At 40.6% G+C, this 21385-nt stretch overlaps 1 protein-coding gene across 1 annotated transcript in view; it reads right to left on the minus strand.

Annotated features, from left to right (window-relative positions):
• Nucleotides 1–538: 538 nt before the first annotated feature.
• The window catches only part of ska2 (spindle and kinetochore associated complex subunit 2), a 21152-nt gene continuing 305 nt past the window's right edge, over nt 539–21385 (minus strand). The window contains exons 2-7 of the mRNA XM_049591622.1: nt 18178–18270; nt 16799–16975; nt 11922–11996; nt 5987–6029; nt 4841–4967; nt 539–2518 (exon numbers count right to left, since the gene is read on the minus strand). Of these exons, the coding sequence (XP_049447579.1) occupies nt 2392–2518; nt 4841–4967; nt 5987–6029; nt 11922–11996; nt 16799–16975; nt 18178–18270 (642 nt within the window). The 3' untranslated portion in view covers nt 539–2391. The remainder of the gene's footprint in view (nt 2519–4840; nt 4968–5986; nt 6030–11921; nt 11997–16798; nt 16976–18177; nt 18271–21385) is intronic.

The raw sequence follows: 21385 nt of genomic DNA on the forward strand, positions 1-21385 counted from the left end.
GATGTCCATCTCTGGCATGGATCAACACAGCATGGCCTGGTGTGTCTTAACTGGTAATGGAAAGACAAATCGGTGCAGCACGGTTTGACTTGGCTTGGCCGAAAGTGGGTAATGAAAAAGGTATAAGTGAGCGAGCTGTGGTTTTGCTCCAAGCTTGAGAGAACAGCCCACTTTGAAAATTCATTACCTGTGCCTTTTCCACTCTGTGTGTTTGTGGATACAGGAGGAGCGTGCTGGAGCAGTACCAGACTCTGAATAAGCCAAAAAAACAGCCAAAGGAGTTCTTTCTGTTATGTGTTTGTTTTGTTATCAGTGTGCCATCTACAGGAAAGTTTGTTACTGGTTAGCTGTTTCTATGCAAGGTTTGTTATTGGTACATTTCAAAGTGTTACAAAAGCTGCTTTATGAATTGAATGTTTAAAGTCAGAGCTGTAATTATTTGAAAAGAATGTATTCAAATGCCTTCAGACATCCTTTTGATGTACTCAGATCTTTTGTTGTGTAGCAAGTTTAAAGGAGGCCCACTGAGTCATCAGGATCAAAACTCTGCAAAAGTTTTTATTTCATATTGTGCTGTTTAAGGATGTTTAAGGAAATAAAAATATACCAAAGACACCATCTGATTTTAAAACAACACCATCTTTCCACTTAAACAGCCCACAGGGCCCCCCCCCCCGTCCTCTCCACAGGGGAACACAAGTCTTGAGCTGTCACCTTCTGGTCAGTTGTCCGACTGGTTGGTCAATATGCTTTTGTCCAACCACTGGGTGTACAATCACTGGTGTTACTTTAATAAGGCCACGTGTCCACCAAAGAGTTCTTTTCACAGCTGAAATCATTGGTTGTTGTCATTCAGCACTTGTATTTGTCCTCTTTGACAGTTGCTCTTTGTGGTCTTGTCCTGCCCCTTCTTCACTGAGATTGGACGGCTGGTGACACTGACGAGTGCAGCCTTTTATCCACAGTTAAACATTTTTCAACTCTAAATTTTAATTTGAAAAATCAAATATAAATGGGTCCTCGGTGGAGAGGGTGTATACCCTTAAGTACCTGTAGCTAAGCACTGCATGCTGAAAAGGCAGAGACTGTTTGACCTGAAACACCTGTGGAAATTCTGGGTATCCCCTGAAATACTAAGGAATTAATATTCCTGTACTATAGAGTGCATCCTGACGGACACATCACTGCCTGGTACGTAAACAGCACCTAACAGGACCACAAGGCCCCGCAAAGAGTGGTTCCTTTATCTGAACACTCTATAGGTGCTGCGCTATGCTACATAGAAAGACTTTTACTCCAAACACTACAAAAATAAGGCCAGGAGAAACATTAAAGATCTCAACCACAAGGATAACTGCTTTTTCTACCTACTGAGGTCAGGAAGAAGGAATCAGTTTCACCAGGCAGCACTGAGAGGCTCAAGAACATCTACCATAAAGCTACAAGGATCCTTAGAGATGGACTCACGCATGCAGCCCAGCTGGCAAAGCATTACAGTGCACACTTTATTTTTTAGATAATATTACAGTGGACATCACGTTTATTTTTCACTTGAGGCATTCCATTAGCCTGAACACAGAGTTAACTTGCCCTGGGCAAGTGTTAATGTCGAGCTCTGCAACAGGAAAAACAACACTTTGGTGAACACACAACGCCGCCAGGTAGAGTGCACTCAGTGCACTGTGCCAATTAAGTTACTCTAGAGATAACATGCAGAATTTTTTCTCCACTAACCAATCAATTGATTGAAGAGCAGGTAGAATTTCAGTTGACCGGGATTTTCTTAGGTTGGTTACAGCCCTACACAGGTCTAAGCAAAAGATGTTAATGCCCATAATCTTCAAGATTTTTCTCCTCTCATCGAAAACATCTTGAATGTTATGGACACTGAATTGTCCACAGGTGTAAAGGTGAATGTAACTGTTAGAAACTGTTAGCCTGTGCCCGTTAATGACATTAATACTGCTCCTTTGGGTTACAGAAATATCTCCCCTTTGACTTACTGACAGTCAGACTGCTGTATAACAAAAGAATATCAGCATCACCGATATGCAGATATATGAAGACATTTATCAAGAATGACGTCCATGCAATTATCACAACTCTAATAATGTGACTTTGTTCTAGAGCTGTGCATTATCAGCTGTAGGAGAGAAGAAGACTTCTAGGGTATGAAATGTTTCGATACATGTGCTGAAACTCATGTTTCTGATCTAAAAATGGTTGTATATTCTTCTGGGAAATCTGGACTGGGCTTGTCTGGTGTGCTCATGGCCCCAAAGCCTCTGCAGTCTGATTCTTCAGTTCATCCTCAACACTCCAGGTTCAGAGGCAGGAGCAGCCAAATGCAGCAGTGACAACACCTACACAGTCTCCAACTGTTGATTCTCCTCACATGATGAGGCGAACATGGCCTTTCTTGTCCAGTTCCACTAAAGAAAGGTGCTGCAAGACCTTCAGCTTGGTATCGCTCACCTTCATCTTCAACTGCTTTATCTTCTGCATACTGAGGGAGCCACTGCACGGGACAAGAGGAGACACAAAGGCAATGTAATAGCTCATAATTTCAATGAAAGTACTTTCAATCCAGTGATGCAACACAATGTCCCATTAATGTTTGATCAATCAATACATTTTTATTTATCATAAAAATTACATACTAATCAAATAATCCTGATAAGTTTCTATAAAGAACTGCCTATTAAAGCAGCATTTGTAAAAACAGTAGCACCAGTATAAATATTAACCTTCTTAAAAAATGTAAAAGAATATAACGTGTTACAAAAGTAATGTGTTTCAGTAAAACATTATGTTTTAGCATAAATAAAGTAATATAACGCGTTACCAACAGGATTTGGGGTAATTACATTAGCAATGTCACGTGACATGTTACCACTTGATATAGACTGTTATAGTTTTCATGTTTCATTCATCCACACTGATCCACATCGCTCCACTTTCACCAGTGTGCCACCAGAAAAAACATCCCCCAATGGTTGTTGTGTGTCGTCATGCAACTACCTTATTTATACACTCTGTGGTTGCTACAGACTACATCATGACAGGATGCTTGTGATCGGCACAGCTGGGTGACACCCTACAGTGTGTTTCCATTAATATACGATGTACAATGTATCCTGTTCTACTTCTGCATCCTAAGGCTGCCTGAAAGCAGCGGGGATAAAGAGCTGGGCCCGTATTCACAAAGATTCTCAGAGTCCTCTCAGAGAGCTCCTAACTTAACCTAAAAATTCCTAGCAAGGAATCTTAGCTTAAGAGTGATTCAGGAAGTTTCTGAGAGCAACTCTGAGCAAGGAGGGGACAGAAACTTTTATCTTAGTGAGGAGGTGTGGTTGACCCCGTTGCTAGGTATGATGGAGTCTTCTAAAAGCTGTGATTGGTTGTTACAAAAAGGAAAAAAGAAAAAAACAAAAACAAATGCGCTCCTAGTAATGAATGGACAGTGAAATCAACAGATCATAGAACTTAGACTGTATTAAGAAATGTGTAATCGTGAAAATAATTTTATGTCATGATGATGAAACTCAGCAAAATTAAATTAATTGTTACACAGCTTCAAAATGTTTGAATGTACCTCATTCACATGCCGATTATTATATTGATTTGCTTATTGTTATGTTTACTCGCCATGCTGGTAATTTTACTAGCCTACTTAATCTATTTGATATTAATGGTGGACGCAGACTCAGCTGTCAGCAATTACTGTGATTGCTGGCCTCCTTGTAACAAGCGGTTTGATTTGGCAGAATGACCAAAACAATGAATGAAATGGAAAAAAAAAAAAGAACAAGAAAGCCGAACTGGACAGAAAAGCAGTGCCTGCTGTTGGCACAGCTGAGTGTGCCGATGAGTGTGAGAAGCGCTGGTACGTGCTGCAATCCAAAGCAGGCGTTATTGTGTTACTACGCTGGGTGGGAAAAGTAAGCTCATCACCTGATGAGGTCAACCACAAACATTATCCCTGCACTATCAAGCCGGTAGCGTCTTATTAAATCACTGTCGTTCAATATACGGAGAATATCTCTCCTTCCTCTCTGTCTTTCCGCCATCTTCTCTGTTTAAGACACTCTTAGGCTTCTTAAAAGTCCTCCTCCCTCCTCTTAACAGTTTTTCACCTTAGGAGCTCTCTTAAGGCCTAAGATGCTTTGTGAATAACTTTTATCTTACCAAGGGAAAATTCTAAGAAAAATCTTAGAATTCGAGGAATTCTACAACTGTAGAGCAACGCCGGCACACAGTCTAGTTCTTATGCATAACTCTCTCTCCTGTGCTATTGTGGCTGACCAGCACACCCAGAGCTGACAGGTGGGTCTTCCAGCTCTGGTGTATTAATTTTCGCTTGTCATAGTGACTGACTCGCATGCTATTCTGTTTGTTGAAAATTAACTGTAATAAACTGGAGCTTCTGCGCTTTCATTACCTGCTGTGAAACAACATGACCCTCATCCATTTAAAATGAACATTAGTTCTTTTGAGCTCATTTTGGTCAAAGTAACACAAAAGTAGTGTAATAAGTAACTTATTACTCTATATGGAGAGTAACAACATTGTAAAGTAACTTATTACTTTAAAAGAAGGTACCTAGTAATATATATTACTTATATTACTTGCCCAACACTTCATAAATCTTAACATTTTTGGTTCATGTACAAGCTGAGTGAGGCCATATGTCACATCAGCTACAATCTTTGAAATAGGAAACAAATACGAAGGTTTGTGTCAGTCCACTCTCTCAGAATGAGTCACTTTATTCTAACCAACATGTTTCCATGTGTCAGTAAGCTCTGCTCCACCAGGCTCACTGGAGTTGCTCTCTAACCTGTCTTTGCTGAGGTGCTGCTGCAGCTGCTGGTAGAACAGATTGAGGTCAGCCAGCTTAATGTTGGAGCGCATGCTGAGTGGAACCGCCTCCAACATGGCTTCACTCACTTCCTCATACTCACAGCCTGTGGACACATAGATGGAGACATCAACTTCAGCTACATTTCATGAACTTTACAACATCACTTAGTCTGACTCATTTACTAGACAAACCTTGAAGAGTAACTAACACCCATTGTTCCTGATGAAGTGCTTCTGCCCTGGAAATTCAATATAATGCCTCTATAATGTGAACAAAATACTGCAATAGCCAGGTTTCAACCAGTAGAGGGCAAACAGTCACTATGCACATGTATAACACTATCTGTAGAATTCAAATGCTCTGCGGTCAAATGTCAAGATTTGGACCTGAATTAATCAACAGCACTACTAATAATCGTATCTTGACCTTCTTCGCATTTTTTTTTTTTTTTTTTGGCTGGAAAAAAAGTGGTTTGAGGGTTTTGCTACTCTTTAAGTTACAAAATTTTGCACCATTTTTCAGATTTGGGAATTTTTCAAAATTCATTATTCCTGTGCACCTCATTTAAAATTTGGCCAAAAATAAACTAACCAACATGCACGATGAGAGTGAAAACCCGAGGCTGTTTCAACTCTAGGATTTTGTCTTCAGCTTTTAAATTTCAAACATCAAAGATTAAGTTTTAAAAATATAATAACTAATTTAAGATGGAAGGAGGGCCATGTATTTTCCACCAGGAACTCAGAGAGGCTCAAGGCTAGCTTTGGGGAGGGTCAAAAAACAAAACGATAAAAAAAAACAACGTCACACCCCAGCCACCCTCCTCCTATGATAAAGAACAGTCCCTTAGTTCTGCAAGTATTTGGTTATTAACTCAAAGTATTGGACACATTCAAATTTTGACCTGAAGATAGGGCAAGCTGAAAAGTCAGAGGATCGTAAAAGTTTATACAGCTCATCCTGTGGGGAGGATCTGAGCCAATGTACAAAATGTCATGACAGCCCATCCAATAGATGAGATAAAGTGGTGGAGCGACCAACACATAATAGACAGACAAATGGATTTATGCTATCTCTACAGTATTCAAAGCAGAGTAGAAGACATCAAGATGACAAACTTACTCAGTGGCTGCTGTTGGCCAGAGGCTGCTTCAGCAGGAGGCACCTGACAGAAAATGACAGCAGAAATCATCTGTGTGATATGGGACTGTGGCTGCTAACACAACACACTCATGTGACCTCAACTGATATTCACTCTTAAAACAGATTAGATGTTCTATTAGGGACATCACCTGTGATTAGACCATTTACAGCCACAGCTTCATGTTTAATCTCCAACCAGCAGAAGATGAAATGTGGGTGATGTGACAAACTGCTAATGTTTTCACCTCTGTGTGCTGACTGCTGTGGAGCAGGCAGGATCAAGCACTGTATACCTCTGATCGCATTCATCTTGATCCACATGGTTCACACAAAACACTGGCTGCATCACTCAACAGTTTTGTTTGTTCTGTATGTTTTACCAAATCATAAATCATCCAAGAATCTCCAAGAAAAGTATTTTATGCAGATTATTATAATGTTGACCTTTGACCTTTTGGACATACAATGTAATCACTTGATCATGATATCCTATTAAACATTTGTGTGAAATTCTGTGTTAATCAGTGTATGAATTCTTGAGTTATGACCAAAAACATGTTTTGTGAGGTCACACTGATCTTGACTTTTGACCTTCAGCAACCAAACTCTTATCAGTTTATGATTCATTCCAAGTGGACGTTTGTATCAAATTTGAAGAAATTCCCTCAAGGTGTTCTTCAGATATTGCGTTCAGGAGAATGAGACAGATGTAAGGTCAGAGTGAACTTGACCTCTGACAACCAAAAAATAATTGGTTCATTATTGAGTCCAAGTGGACATTTGTGCCAAATTTGAAGAAATTCTCTCAAGGCGTTCTTGAGATATCGTGTTCACAAGAATGGGACAGACAGACATATGGACATACAGACAGGTAGAAAGCCCGAAAACACAATGCCTCCGGCCACGGCTATCGCCGGCACTGAGGCATAAAAAGGGTTTGAAACAGGCAAATTAAAGACTTCACGGTTTGACAATGTGCACTATGTAATGATGTGTCTATCACGTTATACATCTTAGTTTGAGCTAGTCTCTTCAGCCCCAGATACGCTAAACCAACTTCAAGAATTACCACGAAAGTCAACTGTTGCATCGCCTCACATTGCCTGTGTCTCAGCCAAAAAGTTGCACATGAACAAACTGCAAAGAGTACAGCTCTTTGCAGCTCAACCTACAAGCAACCTACAAGTGCCTGCTTGACAGGAAATACCTCCCCACACCAGCAGATGGCAGTAGTCTGTAATTCTCATTCAAAAGGGAAACTGGGAAACTATCTTAGCACATTAACAACACAATCCAATGCTGAGAGAACAGAGCATATTTTCCGTGCACCAGTGAACAATAACACAAACCATCAGGAAATGTTTCTGCAAAAGAGCTAAAGAAAAATTATTTTACCTTATGTAACAAGCTTCTTTGGTCTCACTCGCTTTTGATCTTAACTCTTTGTTCACTTTCCTCACTTAGTAGTAGTAGTAATTTTTATTCGTCCATTCAACAGAACATGATATATACATACATACAATTCTAATTTCTATATTAAGTATGGGCAAAAAGGCATAAGCTGAAGCAACAGCATATTTTTGCCTACCCTATTTACAAGAAATAAAGTTTCAGAAACAGAACAAGATAACGAGATGGCACAATTTTTTTTATCTAAACTGAAAACAATAAATAATATTAATCTAAGCAAAATCTTCACTTCTGGTTCCTTTCTCATGATCTGAACTGCCAATCAGAGTAACATTCACTGACGAATGCTGAATTGGCCAAAAAAAAAAAAAAAAAAAGTCAACGGGCCAGCAAGGGCCAACAGTGCAGCACACACCACACTGACTAGGTTGACAGACGCTCACTCACAGCTTAATTGACCAACAGCTGACCGTTAAATGGCCCTAAAATAATATTCATTCATTGTTCCATCATTAACCGGGACGAGGGGGCATACACCCTCTCACATACCTGGGATTCCCTCCTCCAGAGACCATCCAACAGCGGGGGGATGTGGCCAGCCCAACAGATTCTGATAGGTCTGTTGGGCTGGCCAGCTGATAAATGACATGTCAGCAACACGTCGGATGACACTTCTGAGGAAGACTGGAGTCACAGTCGAAACTGTCAAGCAGGTAAAAGATACATCTCCTACATTTTTTGTCTGAAGATCAGAAAAATATTGAACAATTTTAAAAAGAAGTCAAAATGAACCTAATCAATCTAATTTCTTCAGTTTGTAAACAACCATAACACTAGTCTTGCCACCAGACAATCAGAGATCTCCGCCTTCTGATAGTCTGGGGACACTCCTTTCTAAAGTGTGTTTAACACACCGGCGAAAACCGCCGGCAACAAAGCAACGCCTCTTGCATTTTTGAAAAGGACACACCCTCGTGGAAATGTACACTCCCCCTTTTCTCATCCGCAAGGAAACAAACAAACAGAGAGCTTGAAAATGGATGCCAAGAGATTTAACTCCGTTTTATCAAACGTGTACTCAGTCCACAAGATTGTGGAAATGAAGGACTTACAGTGACTTTGTTTAAAACTTTTAACGCAGTCGGACTATGTTTACGAGCACAAGAGTTCAGCGAGCCACCGAAGGACCGCCCTGCTGATTTACTATTGGTTCTGCAACGTAGGGAGTTTTTTTAAACTCTGAAACTGTATCTGCCCATCTAAACACAAAATCAGGGAGAAAGACATCAGTCTTTAGTTAAGCAAAGCGTCTAAAGACTGACTTGTGAGTCTACCATAATACAGAGTGAGATTCAGATTCTGTATACAATATAAATAGAACAACAAAATAAAATCTACCAAAAATTACACATTTAAACAGCTCCCAAATACAAAAATAATGTATTGTGGGATCTATATATTTAACCTGTGACAGGTTACATATATATAGATGCTATCATAACTATTGCACATTCACATATATGTAGTTTTTTGTCAAGCCGCGAGCAGCATGTAGATTTACCTTACTAGAGATTTATGACAAAACAACACCGACTCCTATGTGCACGGCAAGAGAGGAAAGGGAGAGATGCTGTGCTACTGCCAGATGAGCCACTGAATGAGTTCCCTCCCTTGCTAAAAGAGTCTGAGAAGTCCAGGGCTGTTCATAAAACATTCAGGACGGCCAGGCCTCACGCCGCCACAGTTTATTCCACACTACTGAAGCTGCTCCTCTTTTTGGAACTACCACAGAGTCGTTAATAATTTCACTTTAAGCCATGCTTGCTGTTGCCGTGGTTAACAGTATGACGTCAATGTCAACAAGTTGAAATATCGCGAGTTTCACAGTATACATTTTTCATATCATATTAAAAATTACTGTTATTATCATGAACAAGATGATATAGCACACCCCTGCCACTGGCTTGATGTGTCAGGGCCTTTAAGATGAACAGGTAACAGACACATCCTGGAGGAGCTCAGTAAATAATTGTAAAAACTATTAAGTTTTATTGAATATAGGCATATTATCTAATTCACAGTACGAGGCCCTACATTTAACTCTAACTAATATCTCAGGATTAATCTCGCTTCATCACCATAAACAGGGTACCCGCGGATCCTTGAAAAGTCTTAAAAAGTCTTAAATTCATGTATCTAAAAGTAAGGCCTGAAAATGTCTTAAATTCATTAGAAATGTTTCAAATTGGTCTTAAATTCATTACTCAAAGGTCTTAAAATGAATGGGTTCGTCGGAGGAGGTCTGCACTTAGCGCACTCTGTGTGAAAGGGGCTTAACGGCACGCGCTGGCCACCTGGCATTCAATATGCTGCTGTAGTGGTTTGTTTTCCAGACATGTGAGTATCTTTGAGCAGTGAAAGTTATTATTTATTTCGCTTTACTTGTCGGCAGTGATTTGTTTTCCACAGAGCTCTATGTGCGAGCATTTTACTCGCATTTACGACAAAAAATAGTTTTGTGCCAGCAAAATAAATCATTCAGCACGCTGTGTGAGTCCAGATTTCAACCAGCAGCAGAAACGAAAGGCGAATCATGCAAGTTGTGGGTTGAACAGGGGTCACAGACAGGAATACGGTGGTCAGATAGCCTACGGCGGCTCTGCAGCGCAAAATAATGGCTTACCGGCGACAGAAAAGTCCGACTCCAGGTCCAGTAGCCTAATTTCCTATTTTGTTGGTGTCATGACTGCTGTTCACATTTCTCTCTTTGTGGCAGGTAACGGCCCACAAACCTCACCACACTTTAGGGACTGTTCTTTACTTATGAAGGGACTGTTCTTTACTTATGAAGGGACTGTTCTTTACTTGTCAGGGTTCGAGGGTGGCTGGTTGATTTTTATTTTATTTATTTTATTTTGATCCCCCCTATGTTAATCACTTATCGATGCTGTTTTTGAAGTATGAATAAGTCAATAAGTAATTTATTCCACTGAAATATCATTGATGTATTATAGAAAAGTGATTTATGTTTTTATAAATGACAAAAGGCACATCTGCCTCATTTTTGCTGTGGTATCGTGATACTACTCAGAACCGTAATACTTTCACTGGTATCGTACCGTGGGTCAAAAAATTGCGTACAAAAGGCACAGGACAGCACTCCAATTATAGTGTTTATTGCCACACGAACGTTTCGGGTGAAACCCTTCCTCAGAGGCTGTTTACACATTGCCGATTATTTTCATAAACGGATATTTCACCGTCTCCGTTTTCAAAAAGATCTTCGTTTACACTTACCCGTGTATATATACACAAGAGCACGCCAAACCTGTAGGTGGCAGTGTAACGAGAAGCTCAAGCCTTCCATGTATCCATTGTCACCATAGCAACATAGGTTGCACTTTTGACACAGGCACAAGTTACGGCCGTTTATCTCCGTTTATCTCAGTTTACATGCAAACGCACAACCGTTTTCCAAAATCTCCACTCTGGCCGGAGTTTTTAGAAAGACTCGTTTTCAGAGGAGAAATCTCAGTTTGCGTGTAAACGAAGGGCACAAACGAAGGAAGATGTCTCCATTTATCAAAATCACAGTGTATGTGTAAACGGCCTCTCAGCGTGCACAAGCAACAAAGTGAATGGATCACACACACAGGTGTCACTCAGTAATCAGGCTGAGCCAGCAGCTGCAAGTAATGGCAAGAGAAGAAAAAAGAAAAAAGGAACCTAACAGTGTATCCCTTCTTATATCAACACAATCAAGTAACCACAATAGTGATTTTTTTAAAACAGTTATTCAACAATGAAATGCATATCAATTTTTAAGAATTCCAAGCTTTTAACATTTTTAAGGTTTTTAAACTTTTTTCTTCTCTTGCCATTACCTGCAGCTGCTGTGTCAGCCTGATTACTGATAAGTGACACCTGTGTGTGTGAGCCATTCACTTTGTTGCTTGTGCACGCTGAGGAAGGGTTTCACCCGAAACGTTCATGTGGCAATAAACACTATAATTGGAGTGTTGTCCTGTGCCTTTTGTACACAATTTTTTACATTTTTTTGAGGATTCAGCACCCATTCATACTTCTGAGGGTTGAGCGTGTTTGTTTGGACTTCTGATCGTACTGTGGGTCCCAATTTTGGTACCGTGACAACACTAGATGTCACAACCATTCCATTCGGAGTTGCGCAGTGAAGCGGCTCTGGTGCCGCTTAAAAAAGTGTTCCCCCACTTCTAATTTTACAAATTAAGCACTGGTTATAGTACAGCGGGATCCCCCAACCATCGCTTATATTTATAGTTTTTCGGTCTTAAATTCCATTCAAGGTGGCATTAAAAAGGTCTTAAAAAGTCTTAAATTTAACTTACTGAAACCTGCAGATACCCTAATAAACTGGCTCAATATGTAGTCATGAACATGTTGAGCACTCCTAGAAGAGAACATTTCTGCTCAGTGAGACTTTGTCCAAAAGGTTAGCAATAGACAGGAGCTGATTGTGTCTCACCTGTGTCATGGTGTCAGTGACAGCTGAACCCAGGAGCTCGGCTGACTCCTGCTCTGACTCCGTCAGTGGCTGGACCTGCAGCATGTTAACAAAGAAACAGCTGTTATATATCTGTGTATGATGAAAAACCATATCATGTTTATTTTGACACATTTCCCTAAATAAACACCATATTTGTGTCCCAAGCATGGGAAAGCCCTGTGGATCTTGCAAATGCATCTGCTATTGCAATCTTTTATGAAACATCAATCTGCTACCATTTGTGATGTGTGTGAGTGTGAGTAGTGCTCGTGAATAGCTTTTAGGAGAAAGGGCCTCACAAGAGGGAGCAGTGAGAACAGTGATGAACTCAAAATGAATGAAGTGTTTTGTTCAGTGTATTATCACCTGAAAATAGGAACTGTTGTGTTTTTGTTACCTTACAATGAGCTGTTTGTCAACACAGGGTGCATTCCCATTTATGGAGTCAACCATGCTTCTACAGTAGCCCGGAATGGACAAACTAAACACTGGCTTTAGATTGGGCCATTCACATTTACACATTTTTGCGTCTGTCACCGTAATTAGGAGCCCACCTGCAACGAGCAGTGTTGCAAATGGGCTTCTTTGGGCCTTCTTTTACCAATTTAAATCACCTGGGGCTTCATTTATAAACGTGGCGTACACACAGAACAAGGCGTACGCCACTTTCTTTTTTTTAATACTTTATTTATAGTTTTTCAAGTTTAAACCACATACAAAACACACAGACAATAATAAACAAAACAAACAAAACAAAACAAGCTGCCAGCCCACAGAAATGTATACAAAAATACAAATATGCATGTCAGTTTACACACAGATTCAAGAGTCCAGAAGTGGATTATACAGTGCAAGACAGAGTCCACAAAACCGAGACCAAGTGAGGTCAAGAAGACTAGAAGCTTGACTGTTAAAAGCACGGTGCAGTCAATACAGTACAAAGTGATACAGTCTAGTATAGTTAGTTCTGAGGATGCTGCCTATCCCTTCGAATATACTCAATAAAGGGACCTCAAACATCAAGGAACTTGAGTGTCCGACGGAGTATATAGAATTTCTTCCAAATATATACAAGAAACCATGTCATTCAACCATTTTTTGAAACAAGGAGGGGAAACTGATTTCCACTCTCTCAGAATAATATAATAAAAATAATTGCTACAACCATACCAAACATGAGGGCTTGTTGAAGTGATAAGGGAAGAGTGAGAGAGAAGTTGGAGCAGCCCAGTATTATCAGAAGACTGTCAGGAATCAACTGTTTGCTATATATATCACTGTACAAATGAAAAATGTCATACGAAAAATTCCTAAGCTTAGGGCAGGACCAGAAAAGGTGACCCAGAGTCCTGTCATCTAATTTGCATTTATCACAGGTAGCAGAGACAGAGGGAAAGATCCTATTCAGTTTGCTCAAGCCTTCCATGTATCCATTGTCACCATAGCAACATAGGTTGCACTTTTGACACAGGCACAAGTTACGGCCGTTTATCTCCGTTTATCTCAGTTTACATGCAAACGCACAACCGTTTTCCAAAATCTCCACTCTGGCCGGAGTTTTTAGAAAGACTCGTTTTCAGAGGAGAAATCTCAGTTTGCGTGTAAACGAAGGGCACAAACGAAGGAAGATGTCTCCATTTATCAAAATCACCGTGTATGTGTAAACGGCCTCTCAGCGTGCACAAGCAACAAAGTGAATGGATCACACACACAGGTGTCACTCAGTAATCAGGCTGAGCCAGCAGCTGCAAGTAATGGCAAGAGAAGAAAAAAGAAAAAAGGAACCTAACAGTGTATCCCTTCTTATATCAACACAATCAAGTAACCACAATAGTGATTTTTTTAAAACAGTTATTCAACAATGAAATGCATATCAATTTTTAAGAATTCCAAGCTTTTAACATTTTTAAGGTTTTTAAACTTTTTTTTCAAACATGAGGGCTTGTTGAAGTGATAAGGGAAGAGTGAGAGAGAAGTTGGAGCAGCCCAGTATTATCAGAAGACTGTCAGGAATCAACTGTTTGCTATATATATCACTGTACAAATGAAAAATGTCATACGAAAAATTCCTAAGCTTAGGGCAGGACCAGAAAAGGTGACCCAGAGTCCTGTCATCTAATTTGCATTTATCACAGGTAGCAGAGACAGAGGGAAAGATCCTATTCAGTTTGGTCTTGGAAAAATGTAGCCGATGGATGATTTTGAACTGAATAAGTCTGGCATTGATAGAACAAGTTTTGATCCTATTCAGTCCCTGGGCCCATAGTGCATCTGAAATCACATCACCGGTGTCTGATATCCATGCCTCTTTAGTATGCAGAGAAGGGGTTGCCAAGCTAAAAAGATTAACAAATTGAGAGATTAAGCGTTTGGAAGTAGGAGGTTTGGTCATAAGTTCATAAAAGCTATGTTGCTCGGGCATCGTTTCGAAGTGTGAGACCGACTGCCTGACAAAATTTCTAACTTGCAAATACCGGAAAAAATGGCTGGAAGGGAGACCAAATTTTGCCTGCAGTTGAGCGAAGGAAGCAAAGTTATCGTTAATGTAAAGGTCCTTGATAGTGCATAGGCCTTTGTCTGACCACTGTGCGAAAGCAGCATCCATCGTGCCTGGCTTGAAACAAGGATTCTGACAAATAGGAGCGTGGACAGACAGTCTGGGGAGATTCAGCACACCCTTAATCTGATTCAAGATCTTAAATGAGTTACGCATGACAAAATCATCCTTTAGACATCTAAGAGGTAGATTTAATTTGGAGAATAAAATAGCTGCTAAGGAGGCACCTGCGAACACTGAAGCAACACGAGTCTCTATTATAGGCCAACTGGGGAAGAGGGAATCTGTCTGCCCGGTCGCAGCTGCAGAGTGGCTCTAGAAAACCCAAGCGTGTACGTCACTTTCTACGCAAACTTTTGGATCTATAAAAAACAAACTTGACGAGTAAATGGGCGGTCTCCCACGGAAGCTCTGACCCATGCGTGCGCACAAAAACAGTAGACATGAGAGACTGCGACCCCCGTGGCAGAAAGATGAAAAGGAAGAATTGTTGTGAATTTGATATAACTATCAAATAAAGACAGATGACCTCTCATGTTTTATATATGAAGAGTGCACTTGCAGAAACGGATAAACATGAATAAATGAATAGACATGTCTTTGACTGATGTGCACACATGAAAAACACGAGTTAGGAAACTAAATACAAACAGGTATCCTTTTTTAAAAGAACTCCCCAAGTATGTTCTGTAATTATCAAATAATCTAATGGACTGGTTTTCCATGCCTTACTTGGGTAGATCCAAGTGCAGAATGTCACTATTATCCTCTATGAGCCAATATATTGTGTTTAATAATGTGTCTGTTTTGTAATTTATGTCACTGTAAAGTGCTATGTCACTGTTAGAAAAAGTGTAAACAAATAACGTGTTTAATCATCATTATTAATATTTATATCACGTGATTGCCCCTCAGTTGCAGTCAGGGAATTCCTTTTCACATGCGATCAATCAGTACATGGGTGGGTATAAAAAGCAGCGATTACAGTGCGTTAAGACGCACAATGGCTTATTTGGCACTGTTAGAGGATGTGGTGGATGGGAGACTCTGGAGGGTGCGGACATTCAGGGACCAGCAAGACCTACTGGCCTACGATGATGAGTGGCTTATGAGCTGGTTCCGACAGCCACATGCAGTGCTGCTGGATCTTTGCGCTGCGTCGAGCCCAGCGTTACCAAGAAACACCCACAGGAACCAAGCTGTCCCAGTGCTGTGTTGTACAATGTGGCACAGCTGAAAAACGTGCCACTACCGCCTGACACAGATGTCAGACCCCGAGCCCTATACCCAGGCATTTGAGTCAAATGCTGCTGCTGCTGCTGCTGCTGCTCCTGCTCCTGCTGCTGCTGCGCGCCAGCGTCTGGATGCGATGTGTCGTTTATGAAAACAAGGCGTATTTTAAGAAATCATTTGAGTCAAGAAAATCATATTGTTTGTTAAACAGCTATGGCAACTGTATCCCTCATTTAGAGTGTTTTTTTCCACAGTCACTGAAACTGTCTGACAGTTAGCTCAAAACATCCCTTGATTTTCTGTCTAAATAAATGACCACAAATAGCTTTAACACCTTAATATCGGAACACTTCTTCTTGACTTCTGACACAGTTTGAGGCAGCAGCATTTACAGCATTTGCCACCAGCTGCCACTCCCTTTTTTAGCCTTAGTAATGCCCATACTGAGTCTACCAAACATTGTCTTTCTGTTATCAACCTCTCCAACCTTCTCTTGCTGTTTGCCACGCTATTTTTCATGAAGTTTTTTACTATTGAATATTAATTCAGGGCATTTCACTGGCCATTTATAGGCACCTATGTGTGGGGCAAGACGTTCACTCACCCGCGCTAATCCAATACATATGGAACTCCGGTCATGTCATGTAAACAAACCACACACCTAGCAGCTGTGGTCTCAGAGTCCACTGAAAAGGTGGGTGAGTACATGTTTCCTTATTATTCATATATCAACAATATCAGGGGTAACTTATGGAAATCATTGTTGTAGCTTCTATACTGCATCATAACACCATATCCACTTTGAAAACAACCTAGCTTGCTAGCAAGTTCTGCTGAGCAAGCTAGGTCAGCTCAAAACGGCATGCCACATTGCACTGCATTGCTTGCGGGCAGTTAGGACAGTCCAATAGAAAACAATGCAATCAAACAGATTTAGTAGCTGATGCTTGCTTGTGTCGCATTCAGTTAGGACAGGGTTTTAGAATATGAAACACTTTCCTATGTATTCAGTGTGAGTGCATAGAGTTGTGTGTGACCAGTGAGTGTACGGTTGGTATGTGGGTACCTCCACATCAGTAGTCTGCTGGAAGTGTCGGACCAGCTCCATGGCACTACTGAGGTTATTTCTGATGGAGTCCATCGATTCTTTTTGTGCAGCTGCGATCTCCTTCACCTGAGAGCACAGCTCTGTGTGTTTGGCCTTGATGGCTCTCAGGTTCTCTAGCATCACTGCCGGGTTCTCCTGCAGGGACACACTCAATCATTGTTCAACCATCCAGCCTCAGTTGCTTTCTGATCTCTAGTTACAATGGCTTACAATTATGAAGGGTAGTTTTATGAAGTTTAGTCTCATTATTTCAAAAAGTATACAAAGAATGAAACATGACGTAACTAAATATTCCTACTTTTCATTTATGAAAATGTTCTACCCCTGATTTGTTCTGGTCCACAACCTCTAATTAATTACTGTAATATTTGTCTTGTGTTACATTATATTTCTTTATGTAAGAAAAAACTAGAAGAATCACAGTAGAGCTCGTAAGCTGCATGTTTCCGTTTCCGGTACGTGGGACCTTAAAAATCGATTTCTCATAATGTATTCCAACGGCTAGATGAAAATTATTTTCTGGTCCTGTTTGAATTGTGCCATGAATTTCACATATGCTGTTTGTGAATTTTTAATATATTTTTTCGTGCAAAGAAGGCTACAATTTAGCGGAAAGAAGTTTTATACTTTTAGGTTTTGTGTGAGAGCGCTTTGTGGACTACAGCTCTTTGCTGCTCTCGACGCGTATGATATACGTCACCACTCGCACTCGGAACATGGCTGTGTCTCTGGTACACTTCACCACCTCGAAAGAAAATCGAAAGAAAGAACAGCCGTTCTTGGTGTAATGGTGACATTCGGGTACGAAACACACCACCATCTTGATCTGATGGCTCCGTAGATAGTGGCAGAAGATGCAGCAGCAGCACTGTGAGTTGAGAAGTGGAGGGAAAGTGTGATGACGTGACATCACATAGGTGACATGTAGTCTTTCTCATTACATTGTTTGAAGAATCATACAATAAACTGTCAAACTCTTAACATGAAAAAATATTATTTAGATCCACTCAAAACATTTGTGTAATCCAAGGCATTTAATGAAATAACAATTTTCTCTCCATTGACTGCCATTCATATTTTCCGAGCCTAGAGGTCCAATGGGGGTCTACCGGAAGGGGCGTGACTTACGAGCTCTATACACTGTGTTTATATTTGAGGGTTTCAGTCAGTAAGTCAGTGACAATGGCTTTTCAGAAACAGTCAAATACTGGCCAATAATTGATTTGAACTACAGTAGCCATTTAATGTCCTGCAGACTGCAGACGGTGTGGGATCTGTCCTGTCTTAAGTTGTGTGAAACAGTTATGAGAAATAGCAGCTGTTATTTCAGTTATCACCTCAGCAGGACATCCATTCTCTGCTGCGCTGTTGATGAAGTCCAGCTTGAGACGCTTCTCAATGTAGTCCAAGTCTGCCTCTGACTTCAGGAACTGCAAAGACAAAAAGCTTTACAATTTGGTAGTATACTGCTGAGCACAACTTTACCCTGCTTCCTATTGCTTGGAAGTAGGGTTGGGTTTTTCTGAAAGTAAAAAAATGCCTAACAGAACCTCAAAATCCACAATAATTCAATGTGCAACAGATGCATATCCAGACAGTGCATATCCAGTGTCTGGAGATAAAACCATGAATTTTAAAGCAGGCAGTGGTGATAGGTCCAGCTATGGTCATCACGGTTACAGTGGTGTTGAGATTGGTGGCACTCGTTACATTCTGTAAATGGTATTTCATAAAGTGAGATCAGCTAATTAAGCCAGTCTAACATCACAAACTCCGGAGACTTTGTGCCATAAAGTCTGGCAGTGTAGAAATTACCAGTTATTGTTTGACGCCTGATAATGCTGCCACATAGCATGTAGCACAGAGAGTAGGTTAGTAGCCAACACATGAACACATTGATGCATGCATCTGTTTTTTTATGACTCAAACTGTATACTATTTGTTTTGCCTTGTGCATTCTCAGACCACACCATGGTCCATCAAACATGTCCACTGGACCTGATACAGTCTGTGTGAAAGTAGTTGCAGCTGGTCTCTGCAGTTTTCAGATGCTTTGACAATACTATTGCACTGCTAGCTGTCTGATACAGTAGTGCAATGAAGTCAGAGCACCTGCCAACAGCTGAAGCTTCAGAGTTAGGAAACGTTTCCATTGCTTGTAACTTTTCTGGCCAATGCCCTTTTAACATTGCACTGCTTTTCTAGCAGGGTCACCAGCAGTACAATATAAAAGGGGCACTGGACAGACAGCAGACGAGCTCAGGAGCTTAGCCAAAGGCTGGACATTCTCCTGGCTCAGTGAGTTGTGAGTGCGCCATATAAATGTGTGAAGATATCTCACTGTACAACTCTATGGTTGTCAGCCCGTCAATCGCTAAGTCCACCACTTTAGTCTAGAGTGGACCGAAATATCTCAAAAACTATTGCCATGAAATTTTGTATAGACATTCATGATCGCCAGAGGATAATCTTGGTGATTTTGCTGATCCCTAGACTTTTCCTGCCAGCCAGCAGGTCAAGGTTTTCACTTATCCAGTCAAATATCCTAACATTGACTAGATGGGTTTGGGATTGGCCCAAAATGACTTTTCCTTTAGTGCCACCATGTGGTGTGATGTTGAGTGAGGGGTCAACTGTTGGATACTATTTCATACTTATACCATATTATCACAGTACTTGAGTCACAATCTAATATTATTACGATTTAAAATATGTTGCAATAGGGCTGTGCGATATGACGATATATATCGTGTGACGAGAGAAAAATGTCTATCGTTTATATTGTTGTGATGCAAATTGTACTTTTTACGGCAATACGGCAAGTCTGTCCATCTTTTGCATGGATCTCATTGATAAATTACTCTTCCTGGCTTTTTAATTTACGAAGCTTTTACGGCACTTACAGTAACATAACGAGTTTATATAATTCCGCTGTCTGTCTCTGCTGCGCTGCACACTCTGAGGGTTCAGCCCTGCAGAGACGCAGCGTGACGGCGACAATATTCAGACCAAATCAGGTGGTGCGGAGTACAGCCTCAGTGTTGAGTGGAGGTGTGTGGGGGTGAACATAACCGCTGTGAAACAATCAGAAAATAACGTTTTATTGATCTGATTCACCAGCTTTCTTGCTACCAGCGCTCCCTCTCTTCACTCACTCTCTAGGTTGCTTGACCACAGCTGCTCGCTCTCTCTCTCTTTTTCTCTCGTCTTCTTTAAAGGAATACTCCGATGATTTGGGAGTTATGCCCTTTCTCTATCATTTTCATATTGAGACAACATGAACGATATCTTTTTTGTGTCTGTACGTCCAGTGGCTGGGTCTCAGTGATTAGCACTGTGGCTTAGCTTAGCGAATACAATTGAAGTCTATAGGGGGTCAGTAGCCTATGGTAAAAGTGAACAAATAAACGTTACAGAAACCCTGAAGCTGGCATTTCTGCACGTCCATTTAAAACAAACATGTTTAAACATTAATTCGAAAAACGAGAGTCCTTTTTAGTCATTTTAGAAGAAGTTTGATACACGGAACTATAGGCGGAAAATTGGGCACCTCAGATCAGCTTGCCAATCCGGCTCTGTGTGTCTAAACGCTCGCAGCTTGCCGGCAAAACGGCCCAACATTTGTGGAAAATCTGGCAGTGTAAAAGGGGCTTTAGTTGCAAGGTATGGAGAACAAACCCAACATCTGCAAAACATCATAATGTTAACTTCCACACAATATGAAATTGTAACGTAGTTAAACATTTAAAATATCATCAACCTGATTTTCATTTCAACCAAATTTTAACATTTGTACAATAAGTACAACGTCTTGCTGACGTCATTTTGATGTTCGATGCCAACAGGGTATGAACACACTACATAGTAAACCTATTTAAAATCAGTGTATTGTTAATTTGGGAAATGGTAAGTAAGATGTTGAAATCTTAAGAAAAGGCAAATGTAGGAACCTTATTCTGAGAGTACTGAGTCATACATTTTCTATCTGGTTTTCTGCTCTCTTCATACTATAGGTTGACAAATTCACTCTACTAATCACTATTCATATCGTCTGTACGCTGGGTTTAAAAAGAGCCGTACAACAGTCCTCCTCTGCTTCTCATCAGATCATTACGGCGGAGTAAAGAGCATTATCGTAGACTTTTGTAAAAGCACACTAGGAATACATGTTTGTCTTTTTTATAGTTTTTGAAACGGCTACTATCAGGCTAAAACCACACGGAAACATGTTTGAGCTGTTCTGTTACCTAACGTTACCGTAATACGAGTGTCAGCGATCCACATACTGAGCTGTGGCGAACTGTGTTCATGGACTGCTAGCTTGTTGTTATGATGCTACATTAAATGGATATTTTACAAAGCGGAACAACAGCTGTGTCCATGTTTAATGGGGGGCATATTAGGCTACTACATTTTGAAGCGAGTACGAATCGGCTCTGGGAAGCATATCGTTCCGTCTGAACTGGCCTTATGCTGATTGCGATAGTCGCTGTTGTGACAGTCAGTTACACAATGAGACAGAGGCTTATAAATGAGGTTGGCACA

The sequence above is a fragment of the Epinephelus fuscoguttatus genome, linkage group LG12 (assembly GCF_011397635.1).
Source record: "Epinephelus fuscoguttatus linkage group LG12, E.fuscoguttatus.final_Chr_v1".
NCBI lineage: Eukaryota > Metazoa > Chordata > Actinopteri > Perciformes > Serranidae > Epinephelus > Epinephelus fuscoguttatus.